The sequence below is a fragment of the Aristolochia californica genome, unplaced genomic scaffold, assembly GCF_029961685.1.
Source record: "Aristolochia californica isolate CCGP_79_NKW_82.1479 unplaced genomic scaffold, dmAriCali1.0.hap1 SCAF_8, whole genome shotgun sequence".
Classification (NCBI taxonomy): Eukaryota; Viridiplantae; Streptophyta; class Magnoliopsida; order Piperales; family Aristolochiaceae; genus Aristolochia; species Aristolochia californica.
Genome location: NW_027182279.1, coordinates 3,195,508 through 3,216,854, shown reverse-complemented (window position 1 = coordinate 3,216,854; position 21,347 = coordinate 3,195,508). Strand labels below are relative to the sequence as shown.

Genomic DNA, 21,347 nt, shown 5'->3' with positions numbered 1-21,347 from the left:
TATAGGTATTTTATTTTTATTTATAATTAATAAATTATTAATTTTTATTGTACTTTATAATTATTTTATTAATTTGGACTAAACTAAAATCTATCTTATTTTATTAATAAAATATTATATTTATTTATTAACTATACTCATGACTTTTAATACTATATTAAATTATTAATATAAGAGTGATAATTAAGATAAGTACGAATTTAATCAAGTATCTAAACATTATAAAAGTGAATATTTTTTATAATTATTTAATTAATAATTCTATTTTAATTAGTAACTATTGTATTAATTATGACTAAACTAAAATATATTTTATTTTATTAGTTAAATACCCTATTTATTTATTTATTTATTATATTCATTACTTTTAATATTATATTATATTATTAATTTAAGAGTGATAATTTAGATATTTTTCTTATTCCCGAAAGACAGAAACGGAAATCACTGGTTAAACTGAGCACAGAAGCGGCATCTTGGCAAGTGAAGGCAATGGCTATTCTTCTCAACAGCGGCTTCAAGATGCCGATAATTGGTCTAGGAGTTTGGAGGATGGAAGGAAAATCCATCCGAGATCTCCTCATCGATGCCATTAAAATCGGTTACCGCCACTTTGACTGTGCAGGTACACTTACTATCTTTCCCCAGAAATGGCCTGCTCTCCGGTCTGTTCTTAAGATGAATGAGTCCCCAATTTTTTAGCATGGTCTCCTCTTTGCTCTATTTGGGAACTGCTGCTTTTCATAAAGTTCCCTTTTCACCCATGCTTCATGTTTTTTATTTTGTAGTTTTCGAACATTTCCCGCTAAACCGGATAAGATTATCTTGTACACGAGATAGTTGAGTTTTCCTCCATAGAACTGTTCTTATTTCTGTGTTTGGAATCACGTCAAACCTGGACGGGTTGGATTCTTGCTCTTTGATAACTTTTCCCATTAAGGATGTCCTTGAAACTCTTAAACGGTAGCTTACCAGAATCGCATTTCTGTTAGTTTTTTGCCAGTGTCACGAAAGCCTAATTAGGACTTGCATCCTTTATGAAGAAAGCTATCAGCTTAAATGGGCTGAATATAATCAAGTGGAAGTAAGAAGGAACATTGTAAGCTTGTTGCCCGCCCTCTTCTTTCTTTGCAAAGAAGGATATTGATATGACTTGTGCTACAAAAGTCATTCATAGGTGCATTTTGTTTAAATCTGCAAACTAGAAAGCTCTAAGTGAAGCTGCTAGTTGATTCCCCTTCTGTACTGAAAGGAAGCCGGAGGTTTTTACCATGAATTCCAAAGAGGAGGAAAGTGGTTCCTCTAGATGTATTTGATGTTACAGCCTCATTGATCCCGGTAGTCATAACAAATATAGAAAACCCTACAAATGTGGCATCGTTAAAATTAAGGAATCGAGAACTTATATGATCTTTCTCCAAAAAAACTAAAGAACTTAAATGATAGGTTCTGGTATACTTTCTAGAACTTGTGGCAATTACCTCTCGTTCTCCCATACACCACTCTCTTTGTTGATCCTTCTAAATGATATGGGAAACCATGTTCACATGTAATTTATGTTTTGTTAGTCCATATGATCAACTTTTGGATTTTTGTCATGAAACTACCATTGGTCACCGGGACTGGCATCCAGGACATTCCAGATGAGATCAATGGATTTGCAGGTGTTTAGGATTTGGTAAAGATTACAGATTGTGAGTGGGTGTTCAGTTGTAGGTTGGACATTTTTTCTCTTAAGTGTCTTCAGAGGTAGGTGTCTCCTGCTGTAATACTCCCTTACAGAAGCCAGTTTCTTGTCAAACTGTTACACATCCATTTATGGTCCCTAAAGAGCTTCTAGACTGGTGAATATCTTTCTCCTGTGAGAAGGTTTCCTTTTGATCAGATTGTGTCAATTGTAAGACAAGTAAATTTATCAACTTATTTGAAGACAAAGAAATGTCATATTTCTATTACTTCATTTCCGAACAATAAAATTATTTCTGTTACTTAATTTCCAAACAAGAAAATTATTTCTATTAGTTCATTCTCAGGTTTTAGTTAAATTTTGAGTTAATCCTCAAGTTGATCTGATGAAGGACTCGTTTCTTTTGTTTAAAAAGTCATCTTAAATTCTTATATCTAATGGAAGCATTACTTGAAAAGGATTATATCCATATATAAAAATAGCTAATTCATAACAGAAAAATGATTGTGGAATAATCTCATCTGCAGCGGACTACCAGAATGAAACAGAAGTTGGGGAAGCTCTCTCAAAAGCTTTTCGAACAGGTTTAGTCAAACGGGAGGACCTCTTTATTACCACTAAGGTTAGCTTTTAGGTGGACTTACTGTACCATGTTTTCTGTCACAGCATGAAAATCTTTTAAACTTGATTTCTGTATCATCCCGTTAGTATAGCCAACTTTTTCATCCTCTTCTTGTTGCAGCTCTGGAATTCAGACCATGGACATGTTCTCGAGGCATGTAAAGATAGCTTGAAGAAACTCCAGCTTGAATATCTGGACCTATACCTTATTCACTTTCCGGTAGCTACAAAGCATACAGGTCTATAAGTCCATGTGCATTATCCTCAGCATGTAGCTTTGGTTCTGTGTTTCATCATAGATTCTAAAACTTCTGAATATCTGACTAGGTGTAGGGACAACTGCCAGTGCCCTTGATGAAAATGGTGTATTGGATATAGATACAACCGTATCTCTGGAAACTACATGGCATGCAATGGAAGATCTGGTTTCCATGGGATTGGTTCGCAGTATTGGGATCAGGTAAAGAAGATATCTCTTAGAGGTTGCTATAGCCCCCTGACTCAATTCTTGTCATAATTAGCAAATTTGAACCTTTTAATCTAGTTAGGCTCTGGGGACATAAGACATGTGACTGCAGGCATAAGACTGATAATTATGATCTTCGTAATTGTTTTCTAATCAACATAATAATTTTGCAGCAATTATGACATTTTTCTCACAAGAGATTGTTTGGCATACTCAAAAGTTAAGCCTGCAGTGAACCAGATTGAAACTCACCCATACTTCCAGCGTGATTCCCTTGTTAAATTCTGCCAGAAGCATGGGATATGTGTTACTGCCCATACTCCCCTTGGTGGTGCTGCTGCAAATACCGAGTGGTTTGGCTCAGTTTCATGCTTGGATAATCCACTTCTCAAAGTAAGGTTTTGTTCAACAATCCTGTTTTCTGATTCTTCTCCAATGGTACCATTTGTGTGACATTATTCCTTTGATGAGATTAGGGTTTGGCTGAGAAGTACAAGAAAACAGTTGCTCAACTTGTACTCCGGTGGGGAATTCAGAGGAACACAGTTGTGATTCCAAAGACCTCTAAATCGGAGAGACTGCGGGAGAATTATGAAGTCTTTGATTTCCAGATCTCTGTGGAGGATATGGAAAAGATTAAGGAAATTGATCGCAAGTGCCGGACCAATCAACCTGCCAAGTTTTGGGGCATAGATCTTTATGCATAAGTCTATTTTTTCAGGGAATAGTCCTTAAAAGGGTATAATATACTCTTGAGATGTCTCTACTCTCTATGACAAATATTACCCTTCTTGAAAAGAATTTCAACTATCAACCATTATTCTCTCTCTATTCTGGACTGAATTTGTAGCTAAAGACATACCAATAGTCCCTTTGTTCATTTGCTTTTGACTCGTTTAATTAGAGTCTAGTGATATTTAGCTAATGGGTAAACATGTCCTACCATCCAGTTTATGACTGTCTGAATGTGAAGAAATTTCAAGGAACTGATCAGAGCTACTGAGTGGGGATGATTAAGCCTTAGACTTTAGTCTTATGTGTCTTTACTAATGGGAATAGCTGACTGCAAATCCTGACCCCTTTGCAGGACTACGAATAAATCAATTTTAGTCACTTCATCTTGCCAGCCAACCTGACCAAGAAGGCCTCTCCCCCTCCTCTTAGCCTTCCTTAAAGGATCCACAAGCCTGTATTTGAGCTGAGCCCACCCTACTTATACGTTCAAGTTAAACCTCTTGAGGCAAGTCTCTGTTTGGAACATGTTTGTTTTTCCATCTAGAGCCTTGGGTTATGATTTGATAAATCAAAATGTTGTGGTTTAATAATTGAAAAGAGGGTAGTGGACCCCTTTTAGCTATTTTTGGCCAAAGGAGGGCTATACCTTCTCCTAGGTGACAGAAAGGCTTTTAATCTCAGTGAAAAGATGATAGGTTCCATCTGTTTAACAAAAAGAGAAAGAGGAGGAGCCACCAACTTATCTGTTTCTGATGGATGGGGGTGTCTTTCCCTCTTAGGTCTTAAGAAATGTTGACAGAAAAGAAGGGGGAGGAGGGCTCCCTTGGGAAGAGGAGCTCATAGGTCACAACTTTTCTGTTTTTCAGTTTCATGTTCTTCAGTTGATTTTTTTTCAAAAGCCATGAAAGAAATATGGCTTTTGAAGTTATTTATTGCCCCTTTTTTGTGTCACGACTGATTACTTGTATTAATGTATCGATTTGGTGAACGCCTCCTTATTTTCTTAAATTTAGAAAGTCGGTTTAAAAGTATTGAGTGTTGTATTGTGCACCTCTTGTGTGAAATTTCTAAGCTTAGAGAGTTAATTATGAATGTATCGAGTGCTGCATTGTATACCTCATTCAGTCTGAAGTATGAGTACTACTATTTTTTACTTAATCTTTGAGTTTATGTAAAACCTTTTATATATCTTCAATTTGTCATTATTTTTCTTCACTTCCGAATAATGCCCATAAACCCACTACCTATAAAGAACAAGAGTTTGCATAACATCCAACTTAAGTCAATTCTTTTATTCTTTGTCCAAGTGGTGTTTTTGAGCTACCCTAACCAAAGTGAGTTGACTATTTTTCATTGCCTTAAAATTGAGCTTGTTCGCATTTGAAATTGAGTGGCATTTTTAGACTTAATCCATACTTTTGACCGGTGTATAGAGCATTGTTATTTGCATAGTAGTGATGCCTTCTTCCCTAATATTAATTTTGAGTACATTGGGTCTCTTTAAAAACAAAAAAAAAGTGACTCCCAGTTTGAGGGGGAGTAGAAGAAAAGTACAAAGAATGAGATATTTTGTAGAAGCCTATTATGAAGAAAATGCTTATATGACCAACAATGTAGAATTCCACAAGTTGTGGTAAAAGGTATCCAACTAAGGGTGAGTATTGAAGATTGAATAACCAAAGTTTTAAAGAAGGAAATATTGAAGATTAGAAAAATTTGCCAATTTTCTAAGAATTTTTATTTGCAAGCTAAAATTATAAATTCTAGCTTATGGGGACTGTTAAAAAGGCCATATGAAAGAGTCTAAGATGAGTCTTATATTCAGCATTTCTCACAAGCTCCAAGGAGTTTAAAGTGAATCTCATGCAAGATCAGTCTGACAAGAGAAGCAAGCTCCAGGAAAAAAATGGAACAGAAGAGAATGTTTCCTAGTTATGTTGTCCCTTTTATGTTTAATTTAGTATGCTACATTTGAGTGTAATTAATTAATTGGAAAAGTTAAGTTACATTATAATTAGCTAACTTCTTTTTATTAATATAAAGCTATCTAGAGGGGGAAAATCACACAACATCCCTCCTCTAATTGTGTTCAAATGTGCTCTACTTTCTCTTTTCTCTCTGTCACATTCTCCTCTCCCTAAAATTTACCCACTTAATGAAATATGATAAAAAAAATTACCTGAAAGGCGATGGCCCCCATTATAGTTATACTTTATTAGGTTGGATGATTTTGGGTTAAATAGAAAGCTTTTTAACATTCAAAAATTTGTCATTATGATTGGAATTTTTTTTTGTCATTTAACAAAAAGGATCCAAATGAAGTCCAAATTATGAAAAATATGTATTAAATACTATTTTGCTATTGAACATGGTGGTAGATCACCTACACATTTTAGAAACCTACAACATTTGGGTCTAGGTTTGACCTTTTGACAATTTCAATTTTTGTAGCATGGGGTTGACTCCTTTGGTAGTGGTGACTCCTTCTAGGTTTTTGGCTTGCTTCAGTATGTGCATGTGGTTGACTCCTCAGATGGGATCTATTTCTTTTTCTGCTTCAAAAGTGTTTTACTTGCTTAATGTGGTGACTCCACTCTCATTCAAAACCTACTCATTTGAGGGATCAAATCCTTCTATCAACTTTTTCTGTTTATATATGGTTATAATGTTGGTGTAATCTGACTCTTTTAAACTTTGTCACTTCAAGAGTACTTCACTCTCCTACTAAAGTAGTTAACTCTTTTTTAAGTTCAAAACTCAATTGTTTTTAGTAGTTGACTCCTTTTGGCTTTAGTTATTTATTCTTTCTACTAAAGTGATCAATTTGTTGGCTAGTGGTCAACAACTTTTGACCTTTATATTTCATGTCTTCATTTTTCCTACAACACATGTAACTGATCAACTCCTTTTGTCCTTATTATAGAATTAACCTTCTTTTTTGTAAAAAAAAGAATACACTTGTATACCATGAATAACTACTAGGTTTTTTTTTTTTTTTTATCAAATTAGACCACTTAGAGGGATCTTGAGACCTTACTCCAACATTCTCCCTCTTTTTTATGATGAAAAACACTCATTCAAAAGGTTAAGTGTGAATGGCATAATGTACACAAAGTACAGAGTGGTTTTGGAAATGTCTCTCCTTCATTTGTAGCTTTAATTAATTTTTCCAAAAATAACTTCCCTTCACTATGAAGCTCAAGCTAAATTGAGTTCATTTATACAACTTCTTCCCCTTTTTAAAATCTCATTTTAATTTATGTTCTCCCCTTTTTAATATATCTTACTATTTAGTAGAGTATCATGTTATGCACTGCTAAAATACTATAATATCATATAGTTGGGTTAAAAAAAGAAGAGTCGAATTAGAATAATAATGTCAAATCAAAACCAGGGTTGTTTTCATGTCAAAGTCAACACATCATCATTTTATCATCTTTGGTTAAAAAATCATAATTTGGCGTTATTTAATCGATAGTCAATAACTTTTTTTAATATATAAATTACTATTTTTATAATACTTTCTTTAAGGGAAACTTCACATACAACTCTTAGATCCTATGTCTAAATAGGGCCTTATGATCAAATTCCAGTAGAAAAACATGTTAAGAGCGGATAGAACCTTTAAAAATGTTGCGAAACATGGTTAATAATATATATTTTAAAAATGTTATTAAGAAAAGTATATATATATATATATATATATATGAAGGGAGGGGAGACTACCTCATTTTCCTAGATAGGGTTGCAAACAGGGTGGGTTTAAAAGCCTTTGGTTTTTGAAATCTGACCCCATCTTACAAGTCCAACCTCAAAATTTGTCCTCACTAAAACTTGCGACATATGGATGGAAATTTGACCCTTCTACGCTTCATTTCCTAACTCCCCTAGCCCAAACCCCAACCATCTATGTATGCTCGACCTATCCCTATGACGGATTCATGGCCTACTCCAAACCTAACATAATCTTATAAAAAAAAAATTAATTAAAAAACTTATAATTTTGAGGCTCGTATTTGTAATTTAATCATATTTAAAATATAATATGCAGGAAAGGAGGCTGAAACTAATTTTGGTTGCACTTAACCTTTTTTAGTTTAAAAAAATATTTTTTTTATAAGAATGTCACTTATTTTATTATATTTATAATGAAACAATTATTTCCATTTCATTATTAAAATTTTGATTAAAAAAAACATTGTGAGGAATTCCTTCAATATATTAAATTCTAGAATGAGATTTGTTTATGTGAGAGACAATGTACAGGTAGTAATTATCTTCTTTTTCTCTATAATTACAGAACAAAATACTTTGACTCTATAAAATTTCAATTGAGTCGTCGATAAAAATTGGACTCCTCTTACTACATAGGGGAGTGATGGGACACTCGTTGCTATAGTTTAACATATCCTGCATGAGAAGGTGATCAAATCCTTAGAAAACAGCCTACAAGAATGATGGCAACCCCCCCTAAAGAGTATTTGTTTGGTCAACCTTGGTGCCATATGCACCCCATCTTTTCCATTATTTTTCTTTGATTCTCAGTCTCTTCTCCCATCTTTGCCATCTTCAATTGCACATCTCCAAGTATGAAATGCAGCACTCTGGTTGACTGCAAAAGTGAATTCCAGATATTTGATTTGATTTTTTTATTTTTGCTTGTAGTGGAGACAGCCAGATGCATACCACCCTTCCCCTTCCATTCCCACCCTTTTCATTGCTCCTAAACAGAGTAGGGGTGGGTCAACCCTCTCCCTCTCTGGGTGTATCTTTGTTGCCTTTCAAACAATTAAAAACAAGGGTGATTAGTAGGCGTGCCTTTGGTTTCACTAGTCTCCCTTCATCCCTTTCTCCCTTTTCTCAAGGGACGAGCCCTAGGTTATATTTTAAACCTCCAAGACTCTTGCCTTGTAGGTTTTTCTAACCCATCTCAGTTGCTGTTAGTAGTAGTCGTTGGACCTTCAAATTGACTGAAATATCACCAATGGAGCAAGTAAATATTAGTGTTCTGTTCCAAATGGCACAGTTCTTCCATCATCTGCTGATGTGATTTTCACTAAATCATGTCTTCTCTGCTTGGAAGTTTCATGAGTGATAAGTCATCTTTTAGAGCTTAATCGCATCTTTGAAGGAATAAAAAGTTGAGTTCAGGCAAGACCCAAACACTCATTCAGACGAAGGGTAGTGTGATCTTAAATGATATTATATTAACAAACTACAAAACGAAAAGTGGAGGGGGAGAGGGGTATATAGATCTAGAGAGAGAGAGAGAGAGAGGTTTTTTTATTCAGTTTTCAGTCATTCTGGTAACCATTTTCACACTGGAGAAGCTCCGATTCACCAACCAGAAATATATAGAAAGAAACAGCAAAATGATGAGCACGCCAGCACTGGCTCCTAATCTTCACATCACTTTTCAAAAATGCAAATGCCAAAGTCACAATCAGTGGTAGAGCTCAATAATTCATTTAACTTGTTTCCTTCTTCTCTGCTGCTCTGCAGTACAAGCAAAGCCATGTCTGAGTCCTGATGAAGCCCCACGTCTGTAATCCTCGTTATATCGTATCTCTCCTCTTGGCTCAACTGTGAAGCAACGAACCTGTCCAGTGTCCTCCAATCTGTCACTTTTTCTATGTAGTTACACCCTCTCGTGCTGTCTTCCTCTTCGTTTTCGGACGTCATGGAGGCCAAGCTAGGCTTCTTTATTAAGGGTAGAGATGGGCTCTGAAGTTGAGGCAGCTGCACGAACTGGTCGGGGTGCAAGTGATTATTTAGCTTATACATTGATTCGATCTCTTGCTTGCAGATGAAACTCTGCGGGTCTTTGGGGAGATAATCAATCGAATCCTGGACGGAACTGAACCCACTCGGTTCATCGTAGCAGAAAGTAGAATCCCAAGCTTCAGTCATTCTGCTCTGGCTGTTCGTTCGTTTCTTAAAGGCTCGGCAAACTACCCATCCTTCTTCCTGCAAGATGACGATTAACATTCTTTTATCAGATTAAAAAAAATAAAAAGACACAATAAAACTAAAAATTAAGCTGCATTTCGAAGTACAAAGAATGGAAGGAATTAAAGGTTAAAGATGTAGATATTTCAGGGTGATAAGAGAAAAAGGAGTAAAAAAACCCTGGTTTGGGATCGATCAATCGATAACCCAACGGCAACTGGTCTGTTTCCTTATACTGTTCAGGATTAGTGATTTCTTGCAAGGCCTCATGGCTGCTCCAGCATAAGTGATCACAGGCAAACTATACACGGTTGTGATAGTCACCACTTCCAGATGATTATGATTCATGAGTTTCTGGCAAAGAAAAGGAGATGAATATGCTTGCCTGTGGTAACCCATTTTCTTCAGACTCGAGCCTGTACTCGTGCATGATCCAGTCAGTCTTCTGTCCATGAGGGGCCCTTCCCTTGTAGAAAACCAGCGTCTTCCTCATACCGATCAGCTTGGTTTTATCGTAGACGGCCTTGTCCCTCCCCGTTGCCTTCCAGAACCCTGCCATTGTCGCTCTGTTGGTCCTTGTTCCCGTCGGATACTTCTTGTCCTTGTGGCTGAAAAAGTACCACTCGCTCTGCTCCTCGTACCCGATCCGACATCGTTCTGTTGCAACAGATCAACGACACTTCATTTTTATACTTCCTTGATTCTAGCAGGAAAATAAGACAATGGATGGCAAGAGAAGGAAGAAGATGAATGATCCATAAACAGTAAACTTACCCAGGAGATCCCATGGCTCGATCCTGTACAGATCGATGTCTCTTATGACGTCGAGGTCAATCTTCTGGCAGGCGACCTTCTTCTTCAGGTAATACCCGACAAGCTCCTCGTCCGTGGGATGGAATCGAAAACCAGGCGGGACACGGGACTCGGTATTCTCCATCGTCTGCGTACAGAAATTAAATCACCTGCCGATCAATACCCAGTTTTCTTCTCATCAGAAAATGAACTTCGAACCGACCGACCCAAAAATCTGAGCTGTTGACAGAGAAGAATGAAAAGAAGAAGAAGACCTTCAAATTGCGTAGGGACAAGTGTTATCGGAACAATGATTATGAAGCGGGTGGAGTTCAGTGACCACCACCATTTATCTCTTCCGAAAAAGGGTATAAGCTCATTTCGATCAACGGTGGATCGAAACCCCGAAATTTTCTTTAATGATTTATGTTTAATTACTTGGGAAAGGCAGAAATGAGGAAAAGAGAAGATAACAGAATCAGGTGGCGCGTTTTGGTGAAATCCATGGCAAGCAAATATGGTACAGGGTTGTGTTTCAGGTCTGCAGAAACAGACAAGCAGCTCTTCGTGCTTAATAATGTTGTCTCTCGATAAATGGCAGAAATCATTCACATAAGAAATTGTGTCTGCAGCTTGTATAGACAATAACAAATTAATTAAACAAGAAAAACTGCAGAGAAAACAAGAACACAGTGACAGTAATAACCTGCTAAAGATCTTGAAAACCGAACAGTTAAAGAAATGACCTAAGCAGCACTCATCTGGGTTTAAATGCTTTTAAAGCATTTTCTGCAGGAGGAAGACAGAGAGTTGCATGAGGATGAATCAAACACAGAATAAAAATAGAAAAAGAAGACCCAGTGATCCTTACTGACTCGATTCTCTCCATTTGTCTTGGACGAGACCATGAATGGGAATAGGTGACGTTTGAAGACTTAGCATGCGCTTGTCCAGACAAGGGAAAAAGGACTTGGTGAACGAAAAAGAAAGAGGAAAAAAGCCCTAAAGTTGTGCTACTGGAACTGCACGACCAATGTCATGCCGCAGAAACACTTCTGACTTCTGACTTTTTCTGTCTCTTTGTCTGGAATTTACAAGACACAACTGAACCTGACTTTCATGAACTCTGCGCGCAGTATATACAGTGCTGACCTCCGGGATGACGAGTAGAAGAATTTTTCTCTCTCGTGACTAAATAAGCTCTAATGGACAGAGAGGAAGAGAGAGTAGAGAGAGAGAGAGAGGGCTTTATTGTCCACCTTTTCCTTCTGAAAATAAAGAAAATCGGATACAAATGGAAAAGCAAGGGATAAGAGTTTTCAGAAATTGGAAATCAGATACAAACCGAAAAATGGAAGATAGTTTTAAGAAAATTGGAAACCTGATACAAATGGAAAATGGAAGAGAGTTTTCAGAAGAATATCGAAACGTACAATGGAATGTTTGACTCAATAGAAAGACTAGATAATTCACGATATTGATTCTCTGTCACTGAAATGAGATAGGAAACAATTTTCCCTCTCACAGAAACGCTGGCGGTTTCAGTATCAAATTCAAGGCTTCTGGTTTTGCGAAAGCAAATCTCCAGTGAGAAAGGAGGAATATTGTCCTTAATCTGTGTAGTGAACTGTGATAGATTCAGAGAAGAGAAATGAAAGGTTTGAAGAAAAGTTAAATCTATAGTTTAGTTCAGCTTCATGCATGTTCCAGAAGAAATCAAATCAATTCTAGATGCCGCAAATACCAGTATTTGGGTGCAATGAAGGAACTAAAGAAGGACAAAGGAATAATATTGGAAGAACAGAAAAAGTTGTTAAAAAAAACTAAATAAAATTGACCCGATAATGTCCAAGAGATGGGAGTTATATATAAACCCATATAGCTAGTAAAACCTTTAAAAAAAAGAAAAAAAAAAGATCCACCAAATACAGAAAGCGAGGAAATATCGCCATATAAGTAGCTTTTGCAATTGAATTTGAAGAGCCAAGAGTGCAGTTCAGATCGTGAGCAAAGCCTAGGAGGAGGACAATTAATTCACGGAGAGAGAAAAATAGTCCCGGGATTTTCTACTACTGATCATTGTACTTGCTCGATGAGTAACGGTTGAAATGTCGAAGAGATCGAAAGCCGAACAAAGCTTAAAAATCTGGGGAGATTTCTGAAGAAGATGAAAACCGTGAGAGAATTCAAGAAAAGAAAATGCTTACCTACCCACAGAGAAGCAATGCTGTTACAAAAACTGGTTAAGGTGAGAGATATCCACCATTTTGGGATGAGAAAATTACCAGAGAAAAAATGGTTCGTTGCTGATACGGCCCTTTCTAACGAAGAAGAGAAGCAGTGAGAGAGAGAGAGTGGGAGGAGAGGAGAGGAGAAATGTATCAGGTATCGAGGAAGAAAGAGTGGAGAGAGAGAGAGAGAGAGAGAATAAATAAAAAGCGGACCGATCAATTGCGCGTGGGTTGATGGAATGAAGGCCTTGTCCAAGTGACGTCACCCCTTCCGTTTCTCTCTTCAATTTCTCCTTATCCGATTCTGCTCTGCCGGTCTGAAGAGGAAAAGTTCGAGTCGGTTCAGAAGATCCGGTCCATGGCCTGGTTTTATTTGTCACATTAGCTTCTAATTTTACTCTTGTTTAGTGATCTAGGGACAGTTTGTGCAGAAAATTAAAAAAAAAATTAATTAGAAAATTTTCTAGTGAGATTTTAATCCATTTTTTATTTGTGTTTTCTATTCAATTTTCCTATAATTTCTTATTTAAACAGTCGAAAAGTTTTTTATGACCCCTTTAATATTTGTGGGACGAGAGGAATTACGATTAAAATTTTCCATCGCTTCAAATTGGTATAAACACAAAATTTAGATTAAAAAGACAAATTTAATTTTTAATTTTGTAGTGAATTTTTCGTAGGAAGAGGTTTTAGCAATGAATCGATGACTTCTGCCAATGAAAAAGTTCTCTCTGAAAAGTCTATTTGCTTGTAGCAAATATTGATATAAATACATATTTTTTATAAAGAAATTTTTATTTTTATTTTCTATAGTTCTGTCCACTCTTGTAAGCGGTAGTTTTCCACACCTAATAGGTCTGTCTGTTAGGTGTATTGGCTAAACGTTTGTCATGGTATCAGAGCTGGGGATCCCGCGTTCGAATCCCGTGAGAGGCGGTCAAGAATGGGCAGGGTAGGTGTCAGAGTGGTTTCGTCCACTCTTGTAGGTGGTAGCTTTTCGCACCTAACAGATCGGTCTGTTGGGTGTATTGGCTAGGCGTTTGTCAAAAAGTAGGCGAAAATGGTGAAGCTTATGTAAAAAAATTTAAGCGAAGTAAAACAAAAATAAAAAAATAAAAAATAAAAATAAAATGTGTTATATCTCATTAGTGATCCTTGTAAAATATCATCTTCCCCATGTTAAAAACAGAAGAAAATTCCAGAAAAAATATATTTTAATCTTTCTTAATATTAAATATGGTATTTTTCTAACTCTAGTAAGTTAGAAACAAAAACCGAACCCGGGTTGCAGAATTTTAGAATCGGACCCGGGTACGTTCTTGCTTCAGCTTTATTGTTCCTTTCCCAAAAGAGGCAAAAAGTTCTCCGGCTTTCCCAGTTTATCGCGATAAAAACACTATATGAGTATTATATAGTTTCCAACCAATTTTTCCTACTGTGGGCCCATTCTCCTGTTTTCCCGTAAGCATATCTTTCCGTTTTCCTTGCTTGTCCAAGAACCGTCCACGCTGTCACTGTCCACCGTCCTCTTCAGCACTGACACGTGTATGTCCCAAGCTCGTGCGCCACTAGAGGCTTCGAGGGTCACGGGGCATATTTGGCCTGCCTAGTAGGCATAGATCAGAGAGCCTGATCACACTTAAGACGAGCAAAAATTCATAATTACTTTGCACATTGAGATGTAAGAGCCAACACCACGAGGATTAATTGTTTAATCACCCCCATTTTATAAATTATTTATTTATTATTATTTTTAAAAAAAAATCAATTCCTTATTTTTCTCAATTTCTTCTATTTGTTAAGCCGCCCGAAGCCAAGAGTTCAAGTAGTGTCATTCCTCCCTTTCTCTTGTGCCATTAGTTAGTTACCCTAAATTTTCCTAGATTCACAAATTGGCTTATTGAACCATTGATACATGTTAGATATTTTATCGGCTACCGACATATATTATTCTCTTATATTATTAGTTTTTTTAGGTACCCGATATTAATACAACAAAATGAAAAAAAAATTGTGATCAATGATTCATTTTCGGGGAATTTCAAATGCGTTTTTTAGGTTAAGTTGTAAAAAGAAATGGTCAGCAAAGTGTTAGGGCCTCAAACTTTTGAGAGATGAAACTTAGGAAGAAAGCAGGGTAGAAGAGGAGAAAAGACCATAATGAGGGAAAGATGAAGGAAAAGATGAGTTTGATAGTGTGTGCATGAAGGAGAATGAGTGAAAAAGGTTAAAGGAAAAAAGCAAGTGAGTAGTGTGAAAGTGAGATGATGTTGATGGGAATATCTCATCTACTAGAGAGAGAGATAATTAAGTCTTTAGTTTTGGTTCCAATAGAGGGGAGAGGGGCCTATCCTGATTGAGAAAGAATTGGAACAAGTGAAATGATAATGGAGGGAGTGGCTGTGCTCCTTACCCCACATTTGATGTGGATGTATTTTGATGATAAAATTCCATGTTTGCTTCTTCCTTCTCACACATTATCTTTGGGACGATTCCCATTTGGACATTATGAACACTTAATCAGTAAGCTAAGTGAGTAGAGCAAGGCCAAGAATGAGGTAAGTAAATGAAATTTTGAACTGAAAAATGAATGAGCAGTCGAGTAGAAATATAAGATTGGACTGAATTCCGAGACTCGAATGCACTATTAATCACGATTTCTTTTCATCTTACAATCTAGCCCATTTGTTTTAAATTTCAATATAAATATTTTAATCTCAATGGGAACCCCTGCCGAATTGACCACCCCAGAATTGACCATATGACTCTATCAACTTAATTCTTTCACTATGAGAGTCACATAAGACTCTTCCATATTTGTTACTTCAACATTTGAACAATAAGATTCTAGAGGATAAATATTGATATTAGAGGTTTGTTGGTCAATTCTTCTAGCTATGTCTTACTAAATGGGATATTACTTACATTTAATATTTTGTGAAATAATTTAAACACGAGACTCATCAATTCTTCTCGCTGTATCTAACTAAATGGGATATTACTTACATTGAATATTTCGTGAAAAAGGATAAATATTTTCAAAATACTTATTGATGAAAAATGGGATAGGAAGTATTTACGAATTTGTTGGAGGTAACCTAATTATATGGAGAAGTAATAAGTAAATAATTTGTGCAACACATTATATATCATCTCTATAATATTAATAGGCTACTCAGATAACAAAGAACTATAAACATCACTTAATGATGGGAATAGGATGCACGACATATCCTGACCCTCGCTTTAAATAAACACAATAGGGGGTTTATATCTCTCTCTTGATGATGTTCTAGGGAGATGGCTTTTCAACCTCTCTTCACCGAAAACCACTCACAAGAAAATACCTCCAATTTTTAGGGAGGGATTCTCCCTCTCTAGAAAGTGGAGGGGTATGGTACCTCACATGAAATCCATTCTAATTTGAAATGGATTTTCAACATTTCTTAGAAAGGGCACTAATAAGCCTATTTCATGTAAGAAGTTTAAGTTATACCATACCCTGCAAGTTTGTGTGTGGCATGTTCATATAAGTGGAAGTGAGATTGTAGAGGGACATATTGTCTTTTAAAATTATATTTGTCATCCTAATGTGGTTACAAGGAGAGAGGCATCGTCCTTTCTCATTTTTGGCTTTCTAAACCCTTCTTTTGTTCTTCCTTGTCATCATCTTCTTCATTCCCCATACATGGTTGTAAAAAATTAAAACCTTATATGATATTCTAGCTAACATGATATGATCTAGAATGAAAACTTGTTGATTGATGCTCTAATTGATAAATAGGCTTAGGGAACATAAAAAATAATTTTTTTATACATGGTTAATCGATCGTACCTTTTCATTGATTGAAGACTAAAGTCAAAGTTAAGTCGAAAATGACCCACAACAAAAACACATTGAAAATTACTACTATGAAGAAGAACTTACACAAAGAAGAAGACTGAAGACTTGAACATAAAAGTCAAAGTCAAGTAAAAAATCTCAAGAAATCTAGCTATGTAAGTAGATAACTAGTCAAACTTTAATTCTTAAACACACTTATGTTATGGAGCTTTAGCGCATAAAATATTTCAAAACCATATTTTAGCAGAATGCATATAAATATTTTATAATAGTAAATCCCTTAGAATAACCTAAATCATGCTTAAATGTCAAAATAGTCTACTCGTATATGGCATGATCAATCAACCTACATAGGTTTGATTGATCATCTAGAATGCAGACTGATAGAGCTTATAAAAAATGATCGATCATCCCTTGTTGCATGATCAATCATACAAAACTATGCATAGATTCTATAAAGCAAGATTGATACAATCAAATTGGGTTGATCAGTCAGTGAGTTTTCTAAAAGGTTAAAAACTCGGTGATTGACGCTCTAATTGATCAATAGGCTTAGGGAACATAAAAAATAAATTTGTTATACATGGTTAATCGATCATACCTTTTCATTGATTGATCAACACTTTTTTATAGCTATAAATGGTCAAAATGGCTAGTTTGGCTAGCAAACTTCTAAACAGGCCCCCAAACTCGTAGAGGATCAATAGTTGAGTTTATATTGGCATGTCAAACCTCTAGAAAAATATTTTTGAGCACCATATTTTGATTTTACCCTCTTGAAGAGAAAAAACTTCATATTGGCCTAAACTTTTCATTTTCTCTTCACCATCTTTGCATTCAAAGTTCCATCATAGTCCTATACATTTAATCTCTCATGCTTAAAAATTTGGAGGCTTAGATCTCACTAGGAGAAGAGTTATCTCTCTAAAAGAAAGTTGTAAGTTTGATTTTACTTTTTGTACTTTTAACTTTCTTTAATAGAGGTTCTCTAGTACCGTAAAGATATAAGAATTGACATTCTAGATATTGGAATCTAAAAAGGGAGTGCCCACTAGAATTGGAATCTAGTTTGTATTAAATCTCTTGCGGAGAGATCAATTTGTGTAGTTGTGCATTATACTTGGCTTAAATAGAATCTAAAATCTCTTTGTACCTTTCAACTAATAGAGCATATTAGTAAAATTTTCTCGAGCAAGTATCCGAGGTGGTGACTATCATTAGGGGAGCATCAAGAACAAAAAATCATTGTCTCTTTGTGGTGCGCTTGTTAATTATTTGCCATATTTTATTTTATCACTCCATGCAATTAATTTTTTAATGTAAAATCTCAATTCACCTTCCTCTTGAGAAGCCACTTGGGAAACAAATCATAGTCATCTTATGTTGATATAAAGTTCATATTTCCAAATTCATCACTTAGATATAGGCATTTATGACCTTTTATAGAAATATATAGGTAACGAATCTTAATACTTTTTCAATACAACATAGCTTCAATATTGTTGAATAAAAGATTTACACTCACTGTAGTAGGAATGAAAGGACTGACCTATTGATATGAACATTATTTTGGTATATACGACAACCACTTACATCTTGTATTTACAATAAATGGGATGTTGTAGTTATCCTGTATTCAATTAATTAATTTTTTAATGTGTTAAAGTTATTGCATTTCTATCCATTTAAACAAAACAAAGATAGAGTTTTTGTTTGTCCCTCATGGAAGCAAAGAGGAATCATCTTTAACCAAATAAAAAGAATTTGGAAGAAGTAAACTGAATCATGATTCAAATCTAATTTTCCAAATAGAGTGAGTTATCAACCTCTTTCAATTTGGAAGATGGCGGAAAAGTAAGGAAGTGGCCTCAAAATTAGCCTTACATAAGACAAAACCTTAAATGAGGTTTCCAAGACGATTACATGTAGAGGTTGAGTTAATTCAAGGAACCAACCAAATCCAACTTATTTGAAAAGTAAATGAAAGATGAAGTACATAGCCAATAATAACATAGTTGTTGTAGCGATTAGTTTGATTGAGAGGGTTATTGATGATTGAAATATATCAACAACATATGTGTCTTATTATTTAGTATGCTAAAACATTCTTGTTTTTAGAGAGCCTGTACTGGGATAAAAAATAATTTGTAGTAAAATATATGATACAATGCTTTGGTATAAACATAAGTATTGTAGACAAAGAAAAATATGGAGCTATTTGATGGATATAACGAAATAGCCCATATTTTTTTTCTTAATGTTGTTTATATTCATGTCAAACTCCCATATATTACAAAGATAATACAAAGTCCTTCAAAGCCCTCCAAACTTCATCCTTTTCTAAGGCATATTAGTTTGCACATATATGGAGAAGATCTAATGTTTCTCTAGAATATGAATTTCATATTTGTCCAATGAAAAGGGTCCAAACTTGTGAATTTTTTTGGATACCAGTAACCCTATATGTGTTTGGAGTTGCTCTGTCTAATTCTAACTCCTTTCGTTTTTAGACAATCAATTATATATAAATAATAATAACATCCTTCTTCTATTAAGTTTTACATTTTTTTTCTCGATATGCTATGTAGACTTATGGAGCCTAAAAACGGATAAATATTTAAAGTTTAAATAATGTCATAAAACTTGGACCAAATAAGTAGGTTGAATCGAACCCACTTCTAAATGAAGGTCATTCAAAGATAAGTTGAATAGATATTTAAGTTTATCATTTCAACCAATGACCATGCTCACTTGACTAACTCACCAAGTCACTTATTGTAGGAAAAAAAATTCTCCTCTTGCATAAAAAAAATGGAGGAAGGGGTGGTGAACATCTGGAACCTTCCACCGTCTACTCCTTGTGTTGACAATGAGATGGTAGGGGCTCCAACCCCACAATATTAGGAGGGCAAGGAAAGATTCCTCCCAGCTTCCACTAACTAGAGTGGTGCATATGGGTAGGCTCAAGGCAGGTTTAGAAAAGCAACCTAAACCCAACTTTGAAATCTATGTCTACATATACTAATGATGAGGTTTGAGATCCAACATCTTTCTTGCCCTAGTCAACTACCCCCAACTTGAACCTTAACTTGAAGTACATATCTTCTATCTATACACTGTCACACATGACCAATTACATATTTAATATGATCTTATAAAAGATACTAAATAATATATATATATATATATATATATATATATATATATATAAACTTTAGTATCATTTAATTTTTTTCGACAAAATTATGTTTCCAAAAATGTCATTGTAACAATAAAAATATCTTTTTTTAACATAGATATCTTTACAAAAACAATATAACAAGCAACATTGTAATGAATCCCACAGTGAAGGATTGGAAAACACGTATTCACCTTAAATTTACATAAATTTTTTTCTTTAACACGCTTTCAACCACATAAGATTCTCCATTTAACCCGACCTATATAATTTTTTTTCTTTAACACGTTTCGAGAACATAAGTATTATAGACAAAGAAAAATATGGAGTTGTTTGATGGATATAACAAAATAGCCCATTTTTTTCTTAATGTTACTTATATTCATGTCAAACTCCCATTTGATACAAAGATACTAAAAAGTCCTTCATAGCTCTTCAAACATCATCCTTTTCTAAGGCATATTAGTTTGCACATATATAGAGAAGATCTAATGTTCCTCTAGAATATGAATTTCATATTTATCCAGTGAAAAGGGCCTAAGCTTGTGAATTTTTTTGGATACTAGTAACCCCATTTGTGTTTTGAGTTGCTCTGTCTAATTCTAACTCCTTTCTTTTTAGACAATCAATTATATATAAATAATAATAACATCCTTCTTCTATTAAGTTTTACATTTTTTTTCTCGATATGCTAAGTAGACTTATGGAGCCGACAAATCAATAAATATTTAAAGTATAAATAATGTCATAAAACTTGGACCAAATAAGTAAGTTGAATCGAACCCACTTCTAAACGAAGGTCATACAAAGATAAGTTGACAAGATATTTAAGTTTATCATTTCAACCAACAACCATGCTCACTTGACGAAATGACCAAGTCACTTATTGTAGAAAAAAAAAATTCTCTTGCATAAAAAAAATGGGGGAGAGGGTCGTGAACTTGTTGGAACCTTCCACCGTCTACTCCTTGTGTGTGACAATGGGATGGTCGGGGCTCCCACCCCACAATCTTAGGAGGGAGGGGGAAAGATTCCTCCCCCTTCCACTGACTAGAGTGGTGCATATGGGTGGGTTCAAGACAGGTTTAGAAAAACAACCTAAGCCCAACTTTGAAAACTGTGTCCACATATATTGATGATGAGGTTTGAGATCCAACCCCTTTATTGCTCTGGTCAACTACCCCCAACTTGAACCCTAACTTGAAGCACAAATCTTCCATCTATCTATTGTCACACATGACGAATTACATATTTAATATGATCTTATAAAATATGCTAAATAAAAATAATTTTTATTATTAAATTATAAGAAAAACTTTAGTATCATTTAATGTTTTTTGACAAAATTATGTTTCCCAAAATGTCATTGTAATAATAAAAATATCTTTTTTAACATAGATATCTTTACAAAAACAACATAACGAACAACATTGTAATGAATCCCACAACGAAGGACTGGAAAACACGTATTAACCTTAAATTTATATAAATTTTGTTCTTTAACACGTGGCTAACACGTAAGATTCTCCGTTTAACTCGACCTATATAAATTTTTTTGTTTAACACGTTTCGAGTCATGTAAGATTCTTCGTTTAACCTGACCTATGCTCACCCCCAATCACTAGCTTTGTTTTGGGATAAGAAGATTCAACTCAGCCCACACTCGTTCGTCGACCCAAAAAAAGTGATTCTACACTAGAGAGGAGTTTTTTATTCCAAAGTAGCGAGTCCGGACTCCATCGTAGACAAGAGACGAGGACAGGTAAGTTTCCGTTTATCAGAGGAAAACTGGGAGGATAAAACCAATTTCACATCGAATCACTTGCAACTAAGCATGTTAGCTT

The 21,347-nt window shown here is 35.1% G+C and overlaps 2 protein-coding genes across 3 annotated transcripts; one reads left to right on the top strand and one right to left on the bottom strand.

Moving 5' to 3' along the window:
• Positions 1–438: 438 nt before the first annotated feature.
• On the top strand, positions 439–3,728 carry LOC137939039 (NADP-dependent D-sorbitol-6-phosphate dehydrogenase-like). Of its 2 annotated transcripts, none has more exons than XM_068784208.1 (6): positions 439–625; positions 2,215–2,309; positions 2,430–2,547; positions 2,642–2,768; positions 2,948–3,167; positions 3,251–3,728. In XM_068784208.1, exons 1-6 carry the CDS (start codon positions 493–495, stop codon positions 3,479–3,481), a joined length of 924 nt encoding a protein of 307 aa, XP_068640309.1. In that variant the 5' UTR covers positions 439–492; the 3' UTR covers positions 3,482–3,728. The 2 variants fall into 2 exon arrangements, with proteins under 2 accessions (XP_068640309.1, XP_068640308.1); XM_068784207.1 differs by having other exon boundaries at positions 2,636–2,768; positions 3,251–3,727.
• A 5,190-nt stretch (positions 3,729–8,918) lies between these two features.
• LOC137939233 (NAC domain-containing protein 37-like) lies at positions 8,919–10,395 on the bottom strand. The gene is made up of 3 exons (XM_068784462.1): positions 10,233–10,395; positions 9,844–10,115; positions 8,919–9,476 (listed from the first exon to the last, which is right to left on the bottom strand). Exons 1-3 carry the CDS (start codon positions 10,393–10,395, stop codon positions 8,919–8,921), a joined length of 993 nt encoding a protein of 330 aa, XP_068640563.1.
• Between the last annotated feature and the right edge of the window lie 10,952 nt (positions 10,396–21,347).